Below are 25,278 nucleotides of genomic sequence, written 5' to 3'. Positions count from 1 at the left end.
TATCTGCATACAAGAGGAGGTGGGGTGCTGAAACCTTGTAGGAGATTCCCCATTGAAGACCACCACTGAAGCTTGGTTCAGGTGAAGCTGTTCAGGGGAACAAGGCGTGAGTTGTCCATCTGGTTCCAGTCCCAATGACAGTGGAGTTGGAACCGAAAGGGCCTCATCCATATTTGATCTCCTGTCTCTATCCTCCTCTGAGATGGGAAAACCTTCATAGTCACAGAATGGAGGCTCATTCCCAAGTAGAGAGCAGTCTGACTTGGAACCAGATCTAACTTCTTGTAATGCCTAGGTCTGAACACAGTACCAGAAGAGTGTCCCTTGACGCAATGTCCAGAAGTAAGTTTTGGCTGCAGCACAAAGAGCGAATGGAGGTTTCAAGGTGCAGCACATCATCCATGAAAAAAGTGAGGGTGGCCTTCCCAAAAAGAAATTTTTTCATCTTCAGAAAGGATAGAGGCCAAGAAGGAAGGATCAACCTTAGATGGCTGTCCTTTTGTAGGCTCACCAAACACCTGGTAAGGCCACATTCTCTTAAGACAGACTGGATGGTAGTACATATGTCCTCTTGTCAGCAAGGCAATCATGCACTTTTGCCTCCACCTTCTTGGTAATGACCTGAAGGCTATCAGCCCATTTCAAAATGTGTTTAGAAGACTCAGTAGGAATCCTCCTAAAAGGAGGCTTCAGCTTGTCTAAAAAGTAAGTCCAGACTGCCTCTGGACTCAGGAAAGTGTGTGAACAAGTAGTCAACATGCAGGAAAACCCCACATCTCAACAAGAAAAGTCTATGTCTTCCCACAAAGTGCACTGAAATGTTAAAGTATATATTTTTTTTCTAAGGTGCATGTGACAGTAGTAAAATATTTGTTGTGATTCTAAGGAAGTTACACATGTAGTTGGAAACAGATGATATAATTCATGGGCCAGTAAATCTGTGAGTTAACATGCATATGAATTTGCTTGGCATTATTTTACAAAATTTTGCTGAAGTGTTATACCTAATAGAAAAGTATTCCAGAAGTAGGATGTCAGAGGAAAATTAGGGTAACTTACATGTGGTCAAAGCGAGTGGTGAGACAGGCAGGCAGGGGCTGGTCATTCTCCTTTACTCTGTCCGAGGTACCATGATACCCTACCATCTTTGGCAGGAATCTCTTCAGCTCTTTCCTGGAAAATCAGGAAAAACATGCTATTTGAGTAATCTGCTATTCATCCATATCAATAACTATCAATATGGCTACTAATTTTTGATTTTATGGAGATAAACTCAGCCAATTACTTTTGAGATACTGACTATTTATTTCCAGAAAAAATGTGACGCTTTTTTCGAATCAGTTTTTGCTTCCAGAGAGTACATGAAAGTGCCTGTTTTCAGTTTCCGATATATATATATATATATATATATATATATATATATATATATATATATATATATATATATATATATATATATATATATATATATATATATATGTAACTTTAGTGAGCAAAGATAATCAAAAGACAAACAGTTCATCATCATTTGAGAAGCATTTGTAAACATATGGGAAGCAGTTTGGAAACAATGTTTCCTCTCCAGATCATCTATTCACTCATCCATACTTCTATCCACTCATCTATCCATCCATCCATCCATTCCTCTATCCATCTATCCATGCATTCATCCATCTATCCATCCATCCATCCACTTATCCATCCATTCATCCATCTATCCATCCATCCATCCATCCATCCATCCATCTATCCAGTCAACCATTCATTCATTCATTCATTCATCCATCCATCCATCCATCCATCCATCCATCCATCCATCAATCCATCCGTCCATCTATCCACTCATCCATTAATTTGTCAATCTATCCACTCATCCACCTATCCATCTATCCAACTATCTATCCACTCATCCATCCATTTATCCACTAATTCATCTATCCAACTATTTATTCAATCATCCATCCATTTATCTATTCATCCACCTATCCATCCATCTACCTACTCACCTATCCATCCATCTATCCACTCATCCATTTATCCATTTATAAACTCATCAATCCATCCATCCATCCTCCCATCTACACTCATCCTTTCATCCATCCATCCATCCACCCATCCATCTATCCATATGTTCACTCATCCATCCATCTACCCACTTATTTAACCATCCATACATTCATCCATCCATCCATCCATTTATTCGCTCATCTATCCATGCATCCATCCATCTATCTACTCATCCACTCATCTGTCCACTCATCCAGCCACCCACACACTCATCCATCCATCCATCCGTCCATTTATCCACTCATCCATCTATCTGTGAAAACTGTTTCTTACATGCTGTTTACAAACACTTTGTAAGCACTTGGAAAACATTTGAGAAACATTTGACAACAATTTGGAAACATTATTTGCAAACAACGTTTCCTAGTGAGAACAGGCCTTTAAGGTGCTATGCTTTATGCTTCCATGATAGGGGATTAATTCCCGCTCAGGACGTCTCTCATAGTTTAAAAATTCCTTCCTTCCCTTAGGTAAATTTCTCATTGTTTCTACAACACTCTAGAGGATGTGTCAGACTCTGTTAAACACTGAAATTAATCTGAATGCGGGATGAATACTGAGCCATAAAAGGCGCCGCTAAGGGATTTCATTAATGAATATCCAGAATTCTGCGTCTTATAATCTTATGTGTGTGTGTGTGTGTGTGTATAATATATATATATATATATATATATATATATATATATATATATATATATATATATATATATATATATATATATATATATATATATATATATATATATATATATATATATATATATATATATATATATATATATATATAAGGACAATATCTGAAACGTTGTTTTATTTAATGACTACATGGGTGTTTTCTATTGTTAGAATTTCTAAACTTTAAAAACCACACTGACTCAGGGAAGCTGAGGTAAGACATCGAAACGTTTGAGCATGCGTCCGTGAACTCGAGAACAGGTCCTTATTCTAAAAGTTTTGGGCGCTTTATTTCGAATAAATTTTATCAGAATTTGGTGGAAGTCGCTGTGGTTTTCAAGAGTGTTTTGTGATTTTCGTGGTAGTTTAACAAAAGTTACGCACCATCAGAGAAAGAATCTTTCCATGAGAATCCGGCTCATCTCTGCAGCCTTTGAAAACAGTCCTCAAGAAAACAACGCGTTTCAAGATATGGATTATTTGCCTAATCTGTTATCATGTGATGAATTCGTAATAATTTCTTCATACTTAATGGTTCACTTACTTGAAGGCTGGAAGTGACAAGCCGTAGACGTATGGGTTGAGGCAAGCTGAGGCTTTGCAGAACACCGAGGGCATGGTGGACAGCAGGGGCGTGAGAACAGAGTTGCTAAAGGTCACGGACACGAGCACTATTAGGGCGTAAGGCGTCCATGATATCGCCCACAGCCCCACCAACATGGCTACCCGCGTCCCGGTCTGGAGCAGAGAACAGAAACTCTACGAGTAATACACATCATGTTTCAGTTACAAAATATGTAATCGTGGTCTTGAGTAGTCTAATGCACCGTGCTTACTAGGTCTTATCTTTATCTTGTTTCTCATCCAGTAGAAACGGAGGGAGGGAGAGAGAGAGAGAGAGAGAGAGAGAGAGAGAGAGAGAGAGAGAGAGAGAGAGAGAGAGAGAGAGAGAGAGAGAGAGAGAGAGAGAGAGAGAGAGAGAGAGAGAGAGAGAGAGTGTGAAATAAGTGCGATATGTTACTTAACTACCCACCACGACTGAACTATAAAAATACCTCCCGTACTTTATCTTCAGAAACTTGAATCAGTCAAAAGAAGGACTTACGCTGTATTCTTAAAACATTCCTATCTCGGCAACTTCTAACATGCTGTAATGGGAGTTACTTGGGGGTTTACATGGGTGTTTTCACGACTGCAGTGATAGTTCAACAAGGAGTCTGCACAGTCAAAGGAAAAAACAACACCAATAAAACACTACATTTATAACCCTCATCTGATTGCCATGTGCCTTCAGTCCTTCCCTCCCCCCTCACCACACTTTTGTCTTTGTCCTAGTGCTGAGAGATATGTCCTTGTTGTCACGTGCCTTGAGTTACGTATCCCAGCACTCACATGACAAATACGGAATGATTTCTATCTGTCTATCTATTTGTTTGTTTATCTTTATATCTATCTATATGCACACATGCAAGGAGGAGGCAGTAGACACCTGCCGAAACGATAATTACTCCCAGTGAGGTCTAAAGCACTGTTCAGGGGGTGCTGTGAACTTATCATTAAACCCAGCTGTGACCTCACTGAACGTTTCCCTTTGTGTCTCAACACAAGGGGGCAGTCACAGCCTGCCCCTCTAAAGACAACTCTCTTCCTCCACACAAAATTACAAGCACCTAATAACACCCTTCACTGAAAAATTTCAAAATTATCATGGCGACTTCTACACCAGCCTCGGAGTCCCCATCTGGGGAGGGGACCATAAATGTCCCCAGGTCGGACTGCCTTTCTGTCGACGACCCTAAGTGTCTTGACTTTTTCTTCATTAAGTTCTGCAACATTCGCGGTCTAAGATCTAATTTTTAATCTGTAGAACACCACCTCTCCACTTCTAAACCTCATCTTCTTTTCCTCACTGAAACTCAGGTGTCTGAGACAACTGACAGTAGTCCCTTCTCTGTTCCCTCCTACTTTATCTATCCTCATTTTCGATCCAAAGCTGGATGTTGCGTTTATGTGCGCAATAATTTAACCTGCTCTCGTACCCACGCTCTTGAATCTTCCGAGTTTTCCACCATCTGGCTACAACTACAGAGTCACTCTCAAACTAAATTTATCTGTGCTGCATACCTCTCACCTAACTCCTCTGACTATAAGAAATTCTTTGACTACTTAACTTCCAAAGTGGAGCACATTCTGACCCTCTTCCCTTTTGCAGGGATCTCCATTCTTGGAGATTTCAATGTTAACCACCAGCTTTGGCTTTCCTCTTCCTTCACTGACCATCCTGGTGAACTAGCCTACAACTTTGCTATCCTCCATGACCTAGAGCAATTAGTGCAACACACTACTCGTATTCCTGACCGTCTTGGAGATACGCCCAATATTCTTGACCTTTTCCTGACCTCTAATCAGTCTGCTTATGCTGTCACTCTTTCTTCTCCGTTGGGCTCCTCCGATCACAATCTCATATCTGTATCTTGTCCTATCGCTCCAATCCCTCCTCAGGATTCCCCTAAGCGAAGGTGCCTCTGGCGTTTTGCCTCTGCTAGTTGGGAGGACCTGAGGAGGTATTTTGCTGATTTTCCTTGGAATGACTACTGCTTCTGTGTCAGAGACCAGTCTTTATGTGCTGAGTGCATAACAGAGGTGATAATGTCTGGCATAGAGGCGTACATTCCTCACTCTTTTTCTCGACCTAAACCTTCCTAACCTTGGTTTAACACAGCTTGTTCTCGTGCTATACATGATAGAGAGGTGGCCCACAAAAGGTATTTAAGCCTTCCATCACCAGAATCTGATGCACTCTATATTTCTGCCCGGAACCATGCCAAGTCTGTTCTCCAAATAGCCAAAAACTCCTTCATTAACAGAAAGTGTCAAAACCTTTCAAGATCTAACTCCCCTCACGACTTCTGGCATCTAGCCAAAAATATCTCCAATAACTTTGCTTCTTCTTCTTTCCCTCCTTTATTTCAACCAGATGGCACCACTGCTATCACATCTATTTCTAAAGCTGAACTCTTCGCTCAAACCTTTGCTAAAAACTCTACCTTGGACGATTATGGGCTTGTTCCTCCCTCTCCTCCACCCTCTGACTACTTCATGCTACCTATTAAAATTCTCCGCAATGATGTTTTCCGTGCCCTTGCTGGCCTAAACCCTCGGAAGGCATATGGACGTGATGGGGTCCCTCCTATTGTTCTCCGAAACTGTGCCTCCGTGCTTGCACCTTGCCTAGTCAAACTCTTTCAGCTCTGTCTGTCAACATCTACCTTTCCTTCTTGCTGGGAGTTTGCCTACATTCAGTCTGTTCCTAAAAAGGGTGACCGTTCTAATCTCTCAAACTACCGTCCTATTGCTTTAATTTCCTGCCTATCTAAAGTTTTTGAATCTATCCTCAACAGGAAGATTCTTAAACATCTATCACTTCACAACCTTCTACCTGATCGCCAGTATGGGTTCCGTCAAGGTCGCTCTACTGGTGATCTTCTGGTTTTCCTTACTGAGTCTTGGTCATCCTCTTTTAGAGATTTTTGTGAAACTTTTGGTGTTGCCTTGGACATATCAATAGCTTTTGATAGAGTCTGGCACAAATCTTTGATTTCCAAACTACCCTCCTACGGCTTCTATATCCTTCTCTCTGTAACTTCATATCAAGTTTCCTTTCTGATCGTTCTATTGCTGCTGTTGTAGACGGTCACTGTTCTTCTCCTAAATCTATTAACAGTGGTGTTCCTCAGGGTTCTGTCCTGTCACCCACTCTCTTCTTATTATTCATTAATGATCTTCTAAACCAAACTTCTTGTCCTATCCACTCCTACGCTGATGATACCACCCTGCACTTTTCCACGTCTTTTCATAGACGTCCAACCCTTCAGGAAGTAAACATTTCACGCAGAGAAGCCACAGAACGCTTGACTTCTGATCTTTCTAAAATTTCTGATTGGGGCAGAGCAAACTTGGTATTGTTCAATGCCTCAAAACCTCAATTCCTCCATCTATCAACTCGACACAACCTTCCAGACAACTATCCCCTCTTCTTCAATGGCACTCAACTGTCCCCCTCTTCTACACTGAATATCCTCGGTCTGTCCTTTACTTATAATCTGAACTGGAAACTTCATATCTCATCTCTAGCTAAAACAGTTTCTATGAAGTTAGGCGTTCTGAGACGTCTCTGCCAGTTTTTCTCAAACCCCCCCCCCACAGCTCCTAACTTTGTATAAGGGCCTTATCCGTCCATGTATGGAGTATGCTTCACATGTCTGGGGGGGTTCCACTCATATTGCTCTTCTAGACAGGGTGGAATCAAGAGCTTTTCGTCTCATCAACTCCTCTTTAACTGACTGTCTTCAGCCTCTCTCTCATCGCTGCAGTGTTGCATCTCTAGCTGTCTTCTACCGCTATTTTCATGCTAACTGCTCTTCTGATCTTGCTAACTGCATGCCTCCCTCTCCTCCCGCGGCCTCGCTACACAAGACTTTCTTCTTTCTCTCACCCCTATTCTGTCCACCTCTCTAACGTAAGAGTTAACCAGTATTCGCAATCATTCATCCCTTTCTCTGGTAAACTCTGGAACTTCCTGCCTGCTTCTGTATTTCCACCTTCCTCTGACTTGAATTCCTTCAAGAGGGAGGTTTCAAGACACTTATCCTTCAATTTTTGACTACCGCTTTGGACCCTTTAATGGGACTGGCATTTCAATGGGCATTTTTTTATTTTTATTGGATTTTTGTTGCCCTTGGCCAGTGTCCCTCCTACATAAAAAAAATAATAATATGTTTATCTATCTATCTATTTACCTATCAATCAATCAATCTACGTATCTATCTATCTTTTTGTCTATCAGTCAATCATGTTCCTGTTTCGGACAGCACAGCGCCAACCCCTCAACTCCCGCGCGCCGGTCTGTGAACGCTGCACTGGCTGCGTCCAGACCTGAACAATATATCTGTCTATCTGTCTATGTATGTACGAGTATCTATCTAACTATCCATCTATCAATCAATCCATCAATCATTCTATTTGTCTGTCTGTATGTTTATTTATCCATCTATCTATCTACCTATCTTTTTGTTTGTATGTCTATCTTTCTATTTGTCAATGAATGAATGAATGAATGAATGAATGAATGAATCTCTCTCTCTCTCTCTCTCTCTCTCTCTCTCTCTCTCTCTCTCTCTCTCTCTCTCTCTCTCTCTCTCTCTCTCTCTCTCTCTCCTGCAATATATATGACACTCCGTATCTCTATGAAACTTCACAAAGCTACGAGTGCCTGTACCTTTTATAATTTTGGTTCAATATAGACTAAAGAAACAGGCCACAAAAAAGTCACGCCTACAACTCGGAGGTTTTGTCAGTGTCCTGGCTGGTTGGTTCGCGAGTAGCCCGGCCTTGTCTGAGGGGTGGGGAGGGAGGCCCACCTAGCCTAGCGTATGACATGGGCCGATATTCAAAAACGCTTTGTTTTCTTACCACGACTATTTTTAAAGGCCATAGAGATGATCAGACAGATTATCACACGTGTTTCTCTTTTTAATAATGTATAAATCTAATTAATTTGTCACTAGAATCATAAACAACCCTAGAAACCCATGGAACTTTAATTAGAGCTTTCCGAATGTAGTGGAGGAGAGGCGCAGAAGTGTTTCAGAATATAGCCCATGTTCTCGTAAGTCACACTAGTGCATAATCAAACAGACGACAATACTTCTAGTGTAACGAATCCAGTGTCACTATGAAGTTACATTTCAAAGTTCCAGTTAAGAGTAAAATTAGTTTTCAAACAGGCATGCTAAGACCTAAAGGTTTATTGCTGTTTGGTTGTATGTGTAATCCCATGTTTAAGCGAATGAAAATATGTCTATACAATATGTCAACACACTATTCAAATTATGAAACACACACACACACACACACACACACACACACACACACACACACACAACGTATTCGCAACATTCGTTCATCAACTCTCGGTAGTATACCTTTCATGTGGTACTGAAATCACTTTCACTATTTCATGGATTTCTAATAAATTTTAATTTAAATTCATACATAAAAACAAGACTGCAACAATCATTTAGTAGATATTTCTGCACCAGCTCTAATATTTTGTACTTCCTAATTCTTTCATAAGGAAGTGTATACGTAACAGAAAGAGAGCTAGATAATGGTAAGCATTATACCAGTACATGTTACTACAATAGGGAAGTTACAGTGCAAGCGGAACAGTCCACTAACCTTCCTTTGTGGGGGCGAGAAGGCAGGATGTTGGTTACTGAGTTGTCGCAGCTCCTCTCTACTTCGCCTCACCTGTGAGCGAAGAGAGAAACGGTGAGTGGCGCGGGAGAGAGCACCAGGAACAGACAAATAAGGATGAAGACAAAATCTTATGGAAAAATTACAGCTTTGAACTAAAGTTAAGGCAAGTAGAAAATACGAAGGGGAGTATCCACGCCAGACAAGCCGCACATCCATCGCAGTGTGACTGACGATCGAGAGACATGTGGGGAGATTAAGAGACGAAAAGCCAAGCACTCTTTGTACACTACTTGAGAGGATCAGTAAACATGGCTGTCGTATATGAGTGCGCCAGTCTCAATAAGAAAGAAGCAACATAATACCTACGCTGCGTCGACAAAAATGTTTCATCCAACATCAAAGGTACAAGAGGGATGCTTAATCCTCGAAATGTAAGGAATCTCCCACTGAGGACAAGAAGTGAGGGTTTTAGTGAATCCCAAGTCCTATTGAAGTTAAGAGGAGGGTGGACTGGCCTGCTCCTCTCTTCTTGGTCACGTAGGAGTGCTCTGTAATCGCGTTTCTTTTATACGGATTGTGAATGCTTAAGAAAGGTAACCAATAGAACTGTATTGAGAACCAATTGAATTGAGTTAAAAGTGAAAACACCGAGCTAATTAGTGACTATCTGGCACTATCTAAGGCGTTCAAAACTACGTAGGCATTGTATTAGATCATGAGTAGGACTTTCAGATGCTACAAATTATATTTGTGATCGGAAATGTATTGCAGTCACCAAGGAATGTTGAAAGAATGGAAGGTCATGGACGTGAAGAAAGGAGAGGAAGGCGTACGAGTGATGTGTCAGAGTGTAATGAATAAGACTATCTGTGGAAATATGAAGAACTATTAGAAACCAGTTAGAGTAGGAACAAAGGAGCAGTGGATGAAAAAAAAAAAAAAGGTTCTGTATAGGAAACAACAAAAATAAGACAAAGGAACGTGAAAGTGTGAAAACGAATTTTTCATAGTAATGATTATGTGGTACCTCGGAAAAGGAAATGTTGAAAAAAGGAAAAAAAACATCAATAACAATGTCAAAAAATTCATGTAATTACTACATTTTATTTGTGTGTGTGTGTGTGTTTATATATATATATATATATATATATATATATATATATATATATATATATATATATATATATATATATATATATATATATATATATATACTCTCTCTCTCTCTCTCTCTCTCTCTCTCTCTCTCTCTCTCTCTCTCTCTCTCTCTCTCTCTCTCTCTCTCTCTCTTATTCAGAGATGGCCAGAGCAAAGGAGACGCAAGAAGGATTACCAACCCAATGTTAGCTTTGAGCTGGTAAAAAATACTGAGTTGATAAAAGAAACAGATCACAGGAAGCTGTTCTTCCTTAAGCCTCCATTCCCCGGCCCGCAGGTCGCTTCACTGCTCCACGGCGCGCCACGTGCGGTGCACCCCTACACTCTCTGTTTGGCTTTGGGCTGTTAAAAAATCTAAAGAACTGGTAAAAAATTTTATCCCACTAATTACATACTTTTAGGCCATTCTCTCTCTCTCTCTCTCTCTCTCTCTCTCTCTCTCTCTCTCTCTCTCTCTCTCTCTCTCTCTCTCTCTCTCTCTCTCTCTCTCTCTCTCTCTCTCTCTCTCTCTCTCTCTCTCTCTCTCTCTCTCTCTAAATAAGTCTATGCTAACACTGCAACCTGCACTTGGCGTCCCTCCAGTGTGCCTCACCCTGAAGACTATGTACATGTATGAGAAGAGCACGGCGGCCATGGGGACGGTCCAGGCCACGAGGAGCAGCAGGAACACGTAGGAGCGATCCAGCCACCGCTCAGACAGGTAGTCCACGGTGCACCCGGACAGCACGCCCTGCACCACACATTGAAAAGCGGTTATTAGACTTGGGTGGGGGTGGAGGGGAGGTAGGAGGATGGATGGGTGCGCGGATCAGAGAGAGAGAGAGAGAGAGAGAGAGAGAGAGAGAGAGAGAGAGAGAGAGAGAGAGAGAGAGAGAGAGAGAGAGAGAGAGAGAGAGAGAGAGAGAGAGAGAGAGAGATATAAGAAAATATGAGAAGCCACAAGAAACCAGCAGGCCTGCACGTGGCATTCCTTATATTATAAATCATGCTGTCCGTAAATTTATCTATTCCTCTTTTTAAGCTCTCTAATGATTCATCCCTGAAAATTCGCTAATTACTGAGTTTATTCCAATCATATATCACTATCTGAAAACCAATTTATTCTTTCCTATTTCTTTTTATATCTAAATTTATCAGGCTTGAAGCAGTTATCGCTGGCCCTCTCATGATTATGAACTCCGAGGATTTTGCTTATATCACCTTTGTTATAGCCGTAATGCTACTGAAATATCTCTGTCACACACCTCTTAATCTACGCCTCAATAATGAACGTAGATTTAAATTTTAATCTCCATCTCTCTTCATACCTTGTATCTCTTAGTCATTCTTCTTTGTACTGCACTATCCCATTTGTCCCTTACGTCTTAATTTGAGAGAGAGAGAGAGAGAGAGAGAGAGAGAGAGAGAGAGAGAGAGAGAGAGAGAGAGAGAGAGAGAGAGAGAGAGAGAGAGAGAGAGTACACCAAGGCACGGCTCACCTCAGGCACGTAACGGTTCCACCCTAGCAGTGGAATAGTGGCCATCACCACGGAGGTCACCCACACCACCCACACCACCACCCGCGTCTGGAGGGAGGAGGGCTTTTAACAGAGAAGAATTAGAACTAGAGTCAGGGTCTATGGATAAATGGAAAAATTAAGATTAAAGAGCCATCAGGTAAGGAAGAAAATAAATAAAACTCAGCTGTCGTTCTGAAAGACTCCATAAGACTAATGATGATTAAAGCTGATGCCGTCAACACTCAAGGAAACACAATAAAGAGGTCTGTGTGGGAGGTTTCATAAGCATTTCCAGAGACAAATATTAAAGCCAGTGAAGTATAAGTGATGATATACACAGCATGTCACAAATTAACACTAAGTCTGGTGATGTTTCAAAGTGTTGTCAGCGTGTTACAAAACAAAACAAGTAACGGAGGAGTTCATGACACAACAGACTCACCTGGGACTTGGAGGACATTCTGGGGGTGATGGAGAGGCGTACCACTCGGTACCTGTCCAGGCTGATGGCCGTGAGGAACCAGATGGCGGACAGGCCAGCCACCAGGGACACGAACCCGTATATCTCACACCCTGTTGCAATTGTAATGCGATTTCATGTCATTACCCGCCCAGCTACATGTACATTGATTTCGTTGGAAAAGTAGAGCTACTCTTTTATTTCATTCACTTTATTTTGTTTATCTGTTATTTATTTGTTTGTTTTCTGATGTGGTCATGCAATATACTACCGATAAATGCACGCACGCGTTCTAGGCAGTCAAAACTATCAGCTCATATCGGATGAAATTTTGCAGGCACAGAGGGATCCAGTCCTGGATTGATAAAAAAAATAATAATAATCTAATCCCGACGGTCATTTTCCAAGAAGGTCTTCAAGTAAGCTAAACTTCCATTCGAAGCTGAAAATCTTAATCACAGAGTACTTCTTTTGATACAGTGCATGCAAATGAAAGGTCAGTCAGATAGTGCATCGTTGAATTTTCTAGGTTAGGTTAGAAATCACCCCGAAACTGTAAACTATGATGAAATGAAATATGGCAGGTTGAATGGAATCCTGTCCAAATCTGTCACGATAAATTTCGCCCCGATTGAAATCTTCCCAAGGGGAAGGTTTGAGCTTCCACAGATTTGACATTGAAAAATGGCTACAGCCAGTGGGGCACTAATTTTATTATTCTTGAAAAGCTCTTCAAGAGATAATGAGCGTCTTGTTCAGGACAGAAGTCACACAGCAGAGGTAAGCGAGAGCATTCCACGCGGGGGAGAACCTCTTGTTTTAACATGCATTGGTATTTTCTAATCATTGGTGTTTACCTAAACTATTAGATATTCATTTATAACAAAAATTATAATTACTTGGTTTGTAAACTAGAAAAATATATAAATGATTATTAAAAAAAATAATGCATAAGAAAATTTATACGAAATCAAATCACCTCATATTTCACTTTCCATAAAGATGGAAAAGACATGATTATGGCAGGCAAATGTATCAAATATAGAAATGGTAGATATACATGTGGATTGTTTCATTTAGCAAGGAAACCCAACGCCAAACGGACGCAACAAGAAGCCTTTCAAGAGAAAAGATGAAGATATGTAAGTACAGTTTCCTAAATGGATGAATAGATCGGTACATTATTAAAGAGACGTATGCAAGCTATTGATAAATTGGTACTAAAAAAATTACGAGCTTGATCAATCTTGAAACACACACACACACACACACACACACACACACACACACACACACACACACACACACACACACAAGCTGTAGGAATAAGATAATGGTAAAGAACTCCTACGCTTGAGAGAGAGAGAGAGAGAGAGAGAGAGAGAGAGAGAGAGAGAGAGAGAGAGAGAGAGAGAGAGAGAGAGAGAGAGAGAGAGAGAGAGAGAGAGAGAGAAAGTTGGGAGGGGGGGACACCTACTCACCCAATCGGCCGGTGTAGGGGCGCTGGGCGAAAGAGTTGACGATGAAAATGGGCGCTTTGGACATCATGAGGAGATCAGCCATCGCCAGGTTCATCACCAATAGATTGGACGAACTCTGCAAACGGCGGCACCTGACGGAACACACACACACACACACACATAGACACACACAGGACGTGAGAAATGAGTAACTATGAGAAGGAACAGAACAGAAGACGAAAAGCAGCAAGAAGAGAAAGACAAAGAGGAGGAGGAGGAGGAGGAGGAGGAGGAGGAGGAGGAGGAGGAGGAGGAGGGGGGAGGAGGTGTGAGAAATGAATGGCTTTTGTGTTTTGGTATTGTTTTTCGTAATTGCATTTTTGTGTGTTATAAAATTTCTGTTGCGCCACCGAAAGAAGAAACTACAGGGTAAAGTGGGGCACGATATGTGCATGTTTGTGTGTTTGCGTGTGTGTATACACACACACACACACACACACACACACACACACACACACACACACACACCAAGAATTATCGAGGTTCAGTCTGCACACTTAGATCTCAGCAGTGCGTCGCTACCTTATGTGCCACCTCGCGTCAACTCTCAGTCTCTGACACCTGTCATCCTCCTGGACAACTGTGTTACACCTGTGTTACACCTGTAGGCTGTAACACAAGACTTCCTTGACCTGATTTCTCCGTTCTTTCCCTGTCTTCTCGCTCCACCAATCTTTACTTGAATTCCATATGCGGATATTCTATTAATCATTCTACCCTCATCTATATAAATATGTCTTACATATATATATATATATATATATATATAGAGAGAGAGAGAGAGAGAGAGAGAGAGAGAGAGAGAGAGAGAGAGAGAGAGAGAGAGAGAGAGAGAGAGAGAGAGAGAGAGAGAGAGAGAGAGAGAGAGAGAGAGAGAGAGCAATCTTTTCTAAATTTCTGCTTTTAGGTTTCTGTCACAGCGGTTAATGAAGTAAATGAAGACGGATGATCCCTTGAGAAAAAATTCCAAAACGGCATCAAGATACGAGTACATGAAGAGAGATTATGTATAATGTACTCGGGATCACAAAACAAGTGGCATTTGGGAATAGGGAGCTTTCTTGCCTCTGCTGTTTAGAAAAATATCCCGTCTCGAAGCCACTGTGGGGTCTCTCAGGGCCAGATGCCAGAGTGGGGGGAGTGATGCACCGGTGCCATCCCGGGACAGTGAAACAACGAAACAGTTAAACATTTGGAACTAGTGAAAATAAGTAAGAAGAGTGGGACAATGGAACAAAAGACCGCATCCACTTGAGAGAGAGAGAGAGAGAGAGAGAGAGAGAGAGAGAGAGAGAGAGAGAGAGAGAGAGAGAGAGAGAGAGAGAGAGAGAGAGAGAGAGAGAGAGAATCCCTTTGATTTTTACTTCAAAACGCAACATGAGAGAGAGAGAGAGAGAGAGAGAGAGAGAGAGAGAGAGAGAGAGAGAGAGAGAGAGAGAGAGAGAGAGAGAGAGAGGAGAAGGGGAGAATACTTGACCTCCTCTTCGGCATTTAGATTTTAATTAAATGCTCGTACTATTATGTAAAGTTCCTCAACAAGACAGTACCGAGAGGTGAGCAGCAGGAGATGAAAGCCGCGGCCTGTTGAAGGAAACAAACTGCCGGTGAGGAAAAGTATGCTCGCGTAGCCGACACTTCTGGCTTTTCCGAGGTGGTGTTTTAGAATCGATTACCAAGACGCGTGCGTAGTATTCAACGCCACTTTCCCCAGCAACTCTCTCTCTCTCTCTCTCTCTCTCTCTCTCTCTCTCTCTCTCTCTCTCTCTCTCTCTCTCTCTCTCTCATTCCTGCCAGTTATTCACTAAACTACATGAATCACGTAAAGATCTCTCACCTCTGCTACTTTTGGGTTTCGTTAGGATAAGTTAGATAGGGTTACTTGAGAATAGTAACTTAGTTGAGCTAGATCTGATAACCTTACATTGCCTCAACTAGTTTATCTTATCCTTGCACATCCTAAAAATAGCAATGGCGGCTGGACTTTATATAGTCTCTTTACACTCGTCAATTACTTTTTTTCCTTTATTGTTAGTGAAACATGGATGCCACAAGAGTGGTATGTTGGGTCAGCAGTGTGTGGTTTTACTAATGCACGACTCTATAATGCACAACTCTCTAATGCTCGACACAATCATACGAAACATGAAGAATGAATTAACTATTTCATTTCTTAAAATAGTTACTTTCTTCATCATCGTAAAAAGTGTGGACTGGAAACTAACCAGAAAGTGAACACAAGCGACGCTCCGCCGCCAAAATGAATGATTAGGTAGTGGATCAATTCAACACCAGTACCATTATTTTCGTATGCCGTTACTCGTGGTGGCAATGCGTTATGCTTTCAGGTTTTATATTAGTTCGAAACGAATATGTGCTCTGAAATTTGTCTGTTTTATTAGTTGATTTTTCTATGCACAAGAGAGGCCGACCATGGACAGAACACTGGAGGAAAATAAAGCCTGTTAATGTACCGCTCACGGAAATGTTTAAAAAGGGAAAGATTTCCTAAACAGATATTAATTTAGTTCTGGAGATGCCTTGCTGTTCCTGTAATGATATACGAATGCATGCGTTGTGAGGCGCTGTTAGTTCAAGCATTAATTAGGTTCCTATGTATAACTCCATGTTCTTGAGGGCCACAATGATACGGCAGTAGCACCCTGGTAGCAGGTATGATAGAGATGTGCTTGTGTTAGTTTCTGATACAATTAGTAGTACTAGGATGTCATGAGGTCCTTCCCAATTGATGTTCTCCCCTTTTTTCAAACAAGGCAATGGAATAAGGCCTCGGTTGCATTATCTCTATACCTCCTCTAACTTTCTCTGACTTCATTGTCAGTCACTAAACTAATTTGTGTTGTTTCTCTTTCACCTAACTCCTTCAACTGTGTAAAATTCTTCGACTTACAAAGTAGAACACACTCATCCATTTCCTCCAGCTTTTGCTGATCAACTTTGGAAACAAAACTATTTTACATGACCTAGAGCAATTAGTGTAGCGCCTATCCACATTTCTGACCATCCTGAATATGAACCTAAATTTTTTTTACCTGTTTCCAACCCCCAACCCTTCAGTTTATTCTCAAACGGTTCTCTCCGCTGGACTCCTCCGATCACAAGCTTATTTCTTTATCTTGTCCTGTCACTCCAGTACCGCCTTAGAATCCTCAAAACGGTGGCACTACAAGTCTGCTAGTGTGAGAACCGGATATAGTACCATCATGATTTCTCTGAAATAATTAATGCTTTCATAACAGAGATCCATCTCTGTGTGTAGAGTGCGTAGTAAAGATGATTGACTCTGGGATAGAAGCATAAATTCCGCATACGCACTTTCTTTAACCCCATAGCTCGTAAACCTTGGTTGAACATTTTGTTCTCGTGCTGTCTAGGATGGAGGGACTGCTCACAAACAGCATTTCATGCTAAATCTGTTCTCCAACATACCAAAAAGCTCTTATCAGTAAAAATGTCAAAATCTAGCTAATTAAACTTTCTTTTTGCCTCTTCATCTTTTTTCCGTTTCATCCTGGTGGTTCCACTGCCATCTCGTTTATCTCTAAAGGTGAACTCTTCTCTCTGATCTCTGCTGACAACTCAACTCTGACCTTTGATAATAACTTCACTCGGGTCATTCAGAGAGCGTTCTTCCTTCATCCCCCCCCCTCTGATTATATTATGCCTATTATTGAAATCCTTCGTAACGATGTTTTATGTGCCTTCTCTGACCTGGATTCTCGGAAGGCTTATTGTCTTAATGGAGTGAGTCCCTCCCTCATATCGTCCTTTGCAACTGTGCTTCTTTGCCTGGTCAAGGTTTTCTGCCTGTACACCAACATCTACCTTTCCTTCTTGCTGGAAGATTGCCTACATCTGATCTGTTCTTAAGAGGGATGACCGCTCCGATCCCTCAAACTACTGATTTCCTGTCTCTCTAAAGCTTCAGAGTCTACATATGCTTAGGATGAAATTTCTGAGGCATCCCTCTGTGCACAGCCTTCTTTCAGATCTTCAGTATGAATTACGTTATAGGACAATACACTGAGTCTTTGATACTTAGTCTTGATAATCCTCTCAAGAGATTTCTGTTAAATCTTTGCTATTGTCTTAGATATATCAAAAGCTTTTTATAGAGTCCGCCATAAATACTCAATATTTAAGCTTCTCAAATAGTTTCTGGCCATCTCTCTCTGCACCTTTATCTCAAATTTCCGTTCCACCTTCTATGACCTCAGTGGTGGACAGCCACTGTTCTTCTGAACCTATTAACACTGGTGTTCGACAAGGCTCTGCCCTTTACCTACCCTATTCCCATAATTCATAAATGACATCCTCAGTCAAATTTTTGTCAATCTTACGCCAATGACTCTACTCTGCATTTCTTATCGTTATTTGTCAGACGTCCAACTCTGCAGGAATTAAACAGCTCACGCAGAAAAACCATATATTACCTGACTTTTCTTATTTCAGAATGGGGCAGGGCAAACCTTATGTTGTTCAGTGCTCCAAAAACTCAATTCCTTCAACTGTCCACTCAACAAAACCTTCCAGACAATTATATCCCTCTTCTTCGGTGTCCCTCAACTATTGCTGTCTTCTACGTTGAGCATACTTGAACTGTCCTCCTTTGAAAATCACAACTAAAATTTTCACACCTATTCTCTTGCTAAAGCTGCTTCAATGAAGTTAGGTGTTCTGTGTTGCATCCACCAATACTTTCCTTCCTCCCATCTGCTTACTCTACAATGGCCTTGTACGTACAGGTATAGAGCATTGCTCCCACATATGGAGAAAAGGTTAAATACTCAAGATCCTTTTAAGAAGAATGGAGTCAAAGCTTTTAATCTCATCGAATCCTCCTCTTTAACAAACTGCCTTGATACTCTCATCTACAGCCGCAATGCTGCATCTATTACTTTCTTCTAAAATTATTTCCATCCTCACTGCTCTCCTGAAATTGCTAACAGCATGCCTCCTCTCCTCCCTGCCTTGCTGCACAAGACTTATTCTACTTACTCTTTCCCTTATTCTGTTTACCTTATCAGAGCAAGAGTTAACTAGCATTTTCGCTCGTTTATATAGTCTTTTACTGGTTAACTCTCTTGTTTCCGCTTCCTTTTACCTACGACTCTGAACGGCTAAAAAAAAAAAAAAAGAGAGAGAGAGAGAGAGAGAGAATGAAAAGGCAGGAAATAAATTGACCTTCCTCTCTCTGTTTCTCTATCCCTATTTCTACGAGAACGTCTTTTATTTGATTCCGAGAAGAACATATCTGTGCAAATGATCAGGTGTCAGATACATACAGAAAACCATTACCTAAACAACTAAGGGGAACATGCGGTCTCACCTACAGTTTATGAATCATTATCTTTATACAAATGAGATGAACTATTCAGTTTGTCAGTTTGTGTTCCGAGACTATTTTGCTATTTTCATTTTTATTTATTTTTTTTTTTTGTTTTTGTATTGTTCTGGTGAAATTTTGACTCTCTCTCTCTCTCTCTCTCTCTCTCTCTCTCTCTCTCTCTCTCTCTCTCTCTCTCTCTCTCTCTCTCTCTCTCTCTCATATCACACACATCACACACACACACACACACACACACACACACACACACACCAAGGGATACGAGCAGGTTAGGCCCTTAATTGAATACGTTTCCATGGGACGTCTGTAATGCGGAATACGTACACAATGGAAGGGAAAAAAAGGTTATGGGGTGGGACTGGTCCGGGATAGGTAATGTAGGAGTCAACACAATCGAAGTGGAGTAAGCCACCTGCTAACATGAGAATACAGGAAAGCAACTGGAAAGTTGTTGGAGAGAACAATTTAGAAGAGGCGAGGTAGACAGGTATGTCCAGAGAAGTTCCAGAGCATATAGGTTTAGGGAATATGTATTATATGAGGTGAAGTTTAATTAGACGTGAATGACGGGACAGGATTGGATAGAGCGTTTAAAGGAGCTGCCCCAGCAGTTATCCGAGCAGATAGTTGTGAGCAGAAAAAAAATTGTGTGAAAGCAGCTTAATCGAAACAGAAAAACATGTGGTATATATGGTAAATGTACACGCTCCTCGCTCTGGCACCATAGAAGCAAGCGACCGTGACAGTCAGTGTGACCTGCTACATACTGGCATCTTCAGAGAAAAGACGGGAGTTAGTGTGTTGCCCTCCTGTCTGGGAGTCACAAGACCTCAGCATACACGAGCCGCCTTACAATTATTAATAATCGTTAATAGCTCGGAAATATGCATGAGTTGCTTCGCTAGTTAAGTCTGATTTAAGCTTAAAAACTTGACAATAGAGGGCAGTAGAGTTATCAAAATTGTATGTGAGCTTGCCAATAAATGGCGATGCAATATGATAATTGATACTATGATACCACAGTCGCACAGCTAGTCATCGAAGCCTAATCCTTTCTAGAAGCTCTTTACCTGTTTTCCCTCTCAGCGGAGCAGCTGACTGGTGCACTTGACGGTGTGCTTGCCACTTCTCTGATTTTAACATTTATGATATTTTCAATCACGTTATCAAATCAGTCTTATCCTAAGGTGATTTTCGAAAATGCAAATATGAAAACAATAATAACAACAAAGCATTAACCTTACAGAAAAGTTGTGGAAACAATCATATGACTTACCTGAACTCATCCACGAGACTGACGTGGCGCGTGCAAAGTCATGTGGATGAGTTACGGTAAATATTATATCGATTTGTTTCTACTTTTTTTAAGGTTGATACTTATATGTTTTTTTTTTGTTTTTTTTTCAATAAATAGTTTCGGGAATCAGCTTAGGGCAATGCCATTTGATAAAGTGATTGGACAATATCTTAAGAATCAAAGTTTTGGGTAAAAGCTGGAACATTACGCCTTGGCCAGTCATCTGCCTCGCTGAAAGAAGACAGGAGCAAGGGGCGTAGCTTCTTGTTCAGCCTTGGCCTGCGGCGGCTATAGCAAGCTTGCCGGCACATGTGCGGATAGCGTTACCATCCTGGTAACACCAATCCATATACTAATGGTGGAAAACTTCTCTGACGTTTCATTATTCAATAATGAGTTTTCTGTCCCTGTGCAGCAAACAAGCAGCGTAATAATTTTGTAATAAGGATTCACAGCCGTGACGGTGCTGTCCACCTGATTAATTACTACACACACACACACACACACACACATACACACATACACACACACACACTGAGCTATTTAACTTTTCATTGAAGAGGAAAATGGCTCACCTGCAGTAGAGAAATATGATGGCTATGTTGCCAATACATGCAACTGGAGTGATGATGAGAAAGAGACCCCCGAGGCCGGCGTGGGTGAGCGTGGATGGTTCAGGAAAAGCCAGCCAGTGTTCAGGAATAAGCGGCAGTAAGTCGACTGGCGCGTCCATTCCTGGGGAGTGGGAAGGAGAGGGACACGTGAGTGGTGGTGTGGATATTACCTTTGGAATTGTTATTTTAATGCTGAAAAATAAATTACTAAATAACTGTGACAGTGGATTTTTTTTTTTTTGTTATCGCCTCATCTTACAACACATAATTATGAAACCATTGAGGCTGGAGGTGACCAAGCCGCCAGAGCACAGTTGTGGGCACAAAGTCTCAAGAATTAGTCCCGTTGGCAACTCGTATCCTGAAACTCAAGGCGTTGTTACATCGTGCTTAGGATCATCAAGTGAATGAAAATCAGCCACTACGTTCGCTTACACTATATTGCGTCAAATGGAACACTGTAGAATTAACTGAATGTGAACGTTCTATTATGAGTCACAATAAGCATGTCCATGGCACCGTCACGACTGCAACTCCGCTCACCACCACTTTATAATTTAATCAGGGATTGCTGCCTTGAATCCATACACTTGTAAAAGCGGATCCTCGTCTGATAATACTAAAAGTATCACGTGCAACCCCTGCCACCATCGATGACTGTAAAGGTTAAGCAAACGCAAGCGTCACAGCAAACATAAAGGCACCGTCACACTAGCACATTTCTGTCAACTTTTTCAGTCAACTTTCTGAAAATAGACAATTTCTTGAGCGCGTCCCTTCACACACGCAGTCGTTCATCTGGAATTTCGTCGACAGCAAACAAAAATGGCTCATTCGCTCACTCACCCTTCCATCCGATATTAATCCATTCACCTATCCATTTATCCACACATCAATCCATCTACCCATCCACACATCCCTCCATCCATTTACTCTCCCATCTATCCACCCAGTCAAATATCCACACATCAGTTCACCTACCCATCCATCCACGCATCAAACCACTCATTTACCTATCCACCTACCCATTCACTCACCCATCCACATACAACAATTCACTCATCCATAAAATCAATCAACCCACCCATCTACCTACTTATCTGCTATTTACGTACCCTACGAACAATATAATATCGCTTTAAAGCTGTACCCAGTCATTTGATATATTGATTTTAGTGTACGTATCTTCAAAATTGATATTTTGCTGATGAGTCCATCGCTGATATCGCAAATCAAATCAATGTTTAGTGCCTGAATACTGAGCCTCGTAATGCAATGGCTTACAGCATCACACCAACTCCACGATCTACCGTCTCTAGCCACTCGATGATGAGCCGAGCTTCCAGCCATTCATGAAGAGGGACAGACATCGGTGACGTGAATTATAAAAGAGTGAACAAATACATGTACTTGGGGTCACTGGTGACAAAACAGAACGGAAGAGGTGACGATACTCGCCCCTAAAACTGGAACTGAAAGGAGCTCATACGAAGAAACTATAGGAAAAGCCAAAAGATTCTTGGAAGTTTTCAAGGAAGGATTGATTTGGCTTAGGGTGCTGAAATAGAGAGTGAGGAACGAGGACGAACAGAGGAATAGGTGATTAACACAATACTCCAATACTGAAGACTGATCAGCGCAAGAGGGATAGGGTGACTACGTGTTTCGAATGAACGAGAATAAATGACCAAGAAGTCTGATAAAAAACAACCAGTTGGAAGACTGTGGAGGAGAGGGCAAGACGTAATTGATTCAAACCTGGCATAAGGATACGAGGAAATAATTACTGATCATAAGTGTACTTGTCACTCTTGGAGACTACTCCAACAGAACATGAAAAAATAAAGAAAGGAAATACAAAGCTCAGTGGAAGCGGACATACAGGTTACTCGACATATGCCTTCTTTAAAAGTTTCGGTGTCATTATAGTGGCAAATTACAACAGACCGTCATTGAAGTTATTAAAGTTACCAGTCATTGAAGTTATTAAAGTTACCATGGGCGTTTTCATAATACTTAGGGATGTTCTAAAAAAATTAGAATCCTATTAATCGTCTCTGTGCGCGTGAAATTAGTTATGAGAGCCCAAAGCGTTTCAAAATTCTACCCCAAACAGGAGAAATGTTCCCGTCACCCCGGCCGAGGCGTGTGACTACTGCCGACATTTCACTAAAGCATCTCGGCCATAGTATTGACGAGAGGGGGTCAAAGGAAGGGAGAGGGGGGAGTAGCATGAGGCAGGGGAGTATGTCGGTAGGGAGACATGGTATGTCGGCATGCGAGACAGGAAAGTATGTTGGTAGGGTCACTCACGTGAGACTTGGTTTGTACGTGTGAGGAAGGAAGAGGGTAAGTAGCGTGAGGCAGGGAAGTTATGTTGGTAGGGGCACTCACGTGAGACTTAGACTCGTATTCTGAAACACTTTATTCTCTCACCACGAGTATTTTCAAAGACCACAGAGATGATCAGTCGAGCTCTGAGGAGAGTTTTTCCTGTTAATAATACGAGTACAGTATAGGAATCTTGTTAATCTGTCACTAGAACCGTGAAAACATTCTCAAAACCTATGTAACTTCCACTATTTTTTCTTTTTTTTTAAGTAGTGTACTTGCAGCGCAGAAGTGTTTCAGAATATGGACCTTAGTATACTATATATGGTGGATGGAAAAGGGCGAGTGGCGTGAGAGTTGGATATCGGTAGGGGCTCTCACGTGAGACGGTGTACACGTATCTACGACACGTGAACACGGTCATAGTGAACAACATTATTTACACCTCTACTAAGAGAAATATGACATCACAGTGGAAGTTCTAGTAAGAGAAATAGGGACAGCACAGTGGAGTTGTGCTGCAGTTCACGTTGTAGTTTGAGTTGCGAAGTCCTCATCAGGCGGGAAGCTCAAGAGTGCAGCTCCAAAATTATTTCCCACCAAGTTGTCTTTACCATAAACTCCACGCATCATTAGCATGTGTATGACTATATGATAATAAAGTAGTAGTGCTCCGATGTCTGTGAAATGCGTTAGAATGGAAAGAGAGGGTTATCAACAGAGCCTTATCAACAATCTGGTTATAGAAGAGAGTTATTATTGTTCTATACTTATGAGACCGACCGAGAGAGAGAGAGAGAGAGAGAGAGAGAGAGAGAGAGAGAGAGAGGAGAGAGAGAGAGAGAGAGAGAGAGAGAGAGAGAGAGAGAGAGAGAGAGAGGGTGGGGGGGGAGAAAGCCCGCTAAGTTGTCGCATCAAAAAGTTCAAAAAGATTTTCAAATCGGCTTATCTACTTCCAACTGTAGATTCCACCATCTTTTTCTATCTTTGTAATCGATTAACTACGTACTTTTCCTGCGTGTTCAATGGAGTCATAAGAGAGCAATAAGAAGCCTGCCCTCTGCAACGATTCTTTGATGTGCCTCCTTCACACTCATTCTCAGGCCACGAGCAAGAAAATAAATAAATAAAAACAAAGGCGCACTGTTGTCACTGCAATTGTACATCCAACCAATTATCTCCTTTCCTCACAATCTTGGCAGTTCCTTGCGAAGGTAAAGAAAGCAACTAAAGAAATGAATGCAAACACGGTTCTCTAAAGTTAATGTGCCATTTCTCACTTTTCATCTGCTTCATTTACATCATAACGCATTCCGCAGATAACAAGAGCAAGAATTTCTGTCAACATAAACTCATACTGATAAAAGATAAAACCAACGAAAAATAGGTAGATGGAATTTCACAACCTCAACCCTGGAAACAAGCTACTGAGAGATGAAAGAATTGATCAGTCTCCGTATTTTTCAAACGTTTTGAGTTCCCATTAGGACTACATTCAAGGGCCACGGTGATGATTAGCGCTGGTGGAGCAGAAGCTTTGTTAAATCGCCACTATGTAGAATCATGAAAATACTCCCTAAAAACCCAAATGTCTTTTTCCTAGAGCCTGTTAGAATTACGTTGTTGGGATAAGGCACCGAAAAAAAAAAAAAAATTGTGAGCGCGGTCCATTGCTAGGCCAGTCCACTGAAAGAAACACATGCACACACACATACGCACACACTTACCTAGACATCTTGGGACGCCACACCGCGTTTCGTTCGTTGTCACGTTCATTGTGTGTGTGTGTGTGTGTGTGTGTGTGTGTGTGTGTGTGTTTGATGTATTTGAGAGAGAGAGAGAGAGAGAGAGAGAGAGAGAGAGAGAGAGAGAGAGAGAGAGAGAGAGAGAGCGAGAGAGAGAGAGAGAGAGAGAGAGAGAGAGAGAGAGAGAGAGAGAGAGAGAGAGAGAGAGAGAGAGAGAGTGTGTGTGTGTGTGTGTGTGTGTGTGTGTGTGTGTGTCCTGGCGAGCTACATACAACACGCACACTGC

At 41.5% G+C, this 25,278-nt stretch overlaps 1 protein-coding gene across 3 annotated transcripts in view; it reads right to left on the bottom strand.

Moving 5' to 3' along the window:
- Nucleotides 1–25,278, bottom strand: part of LOC135102911 (opsin, ultraviolet-sensitive-like) — a 38,507-nt gene extending 13,229 nt beyond the window's left edge. For 2 of the 3 annotated variants that reach the window (XR_010269836.1, XM_064008564.1), the window contains exons 1-9: nucleotides 24,975–25,278; nucleotides 20,878–21,037; nucleotides 13,602–13,732; nucleotides 12,103–12,233; nucleotides 11,640–11,741; nucleotides 10,754–10,891; nucleotides 8,983–9,054; nucleotides 3,287–3,480; nucleotides 1,060–1,173 (exon numbers count right to left, since the gene is read on the bottom strand). Coding sequence is in view for 2 of the 3 variants with exons in the window: in XM_064008564.1 (XP_063864634.1) it covers nucleotides 1,060–1,173; nucleotides 3,287–3,480; nucleotides 8,983–9,054; nucleotides 10,754–10,891; nucleotides 11,640–11,741; nucleotides 12,103–12,233; nucleotides 13,602–13,732; nucleotides 20,878–21,037; nucleotides 24,975–25,023 (1,091 nt within the window). In the remaining variant the exon portion in view is untranslated. The remainder of the gene's footprint in view (nucleotides 1–1,059; nucleotides 1,174–3,286; nucleotides 3,481–8,982; nucleotides 9,055–10,753; nucleotides 10,892–11,639; nucleotides 11,742–12,102; nucleotides 12,234–13,601; nucleotides 13,733–20,877; nucleotides 21,038–24,974) is intronic. The other variant, XM_064008565.1, reaches the window with a different exon arrangement.

The sequence above is a fragment of the Scylla paramamosain genome, chromosome 8, assembly GCF_035594125.1.
Source record: "Scylla paramamosain isolate STU-SP2022 chromosome 8, ASM3559412v1, whole genome shotgun sequence".
In the NCBI taxonomy this organism is placed as follows: domain Eukaryota; kingdom Metazoa; phylum Arthropoda; class Malacostraca; order Decapoda; family Portunidae; genus Scylla; species Scylla paramamosain.
Note: the sequence above shows the minus strand (reverse complement) of the source record. Positions and strands in the feature narration are given on the sequence as shown.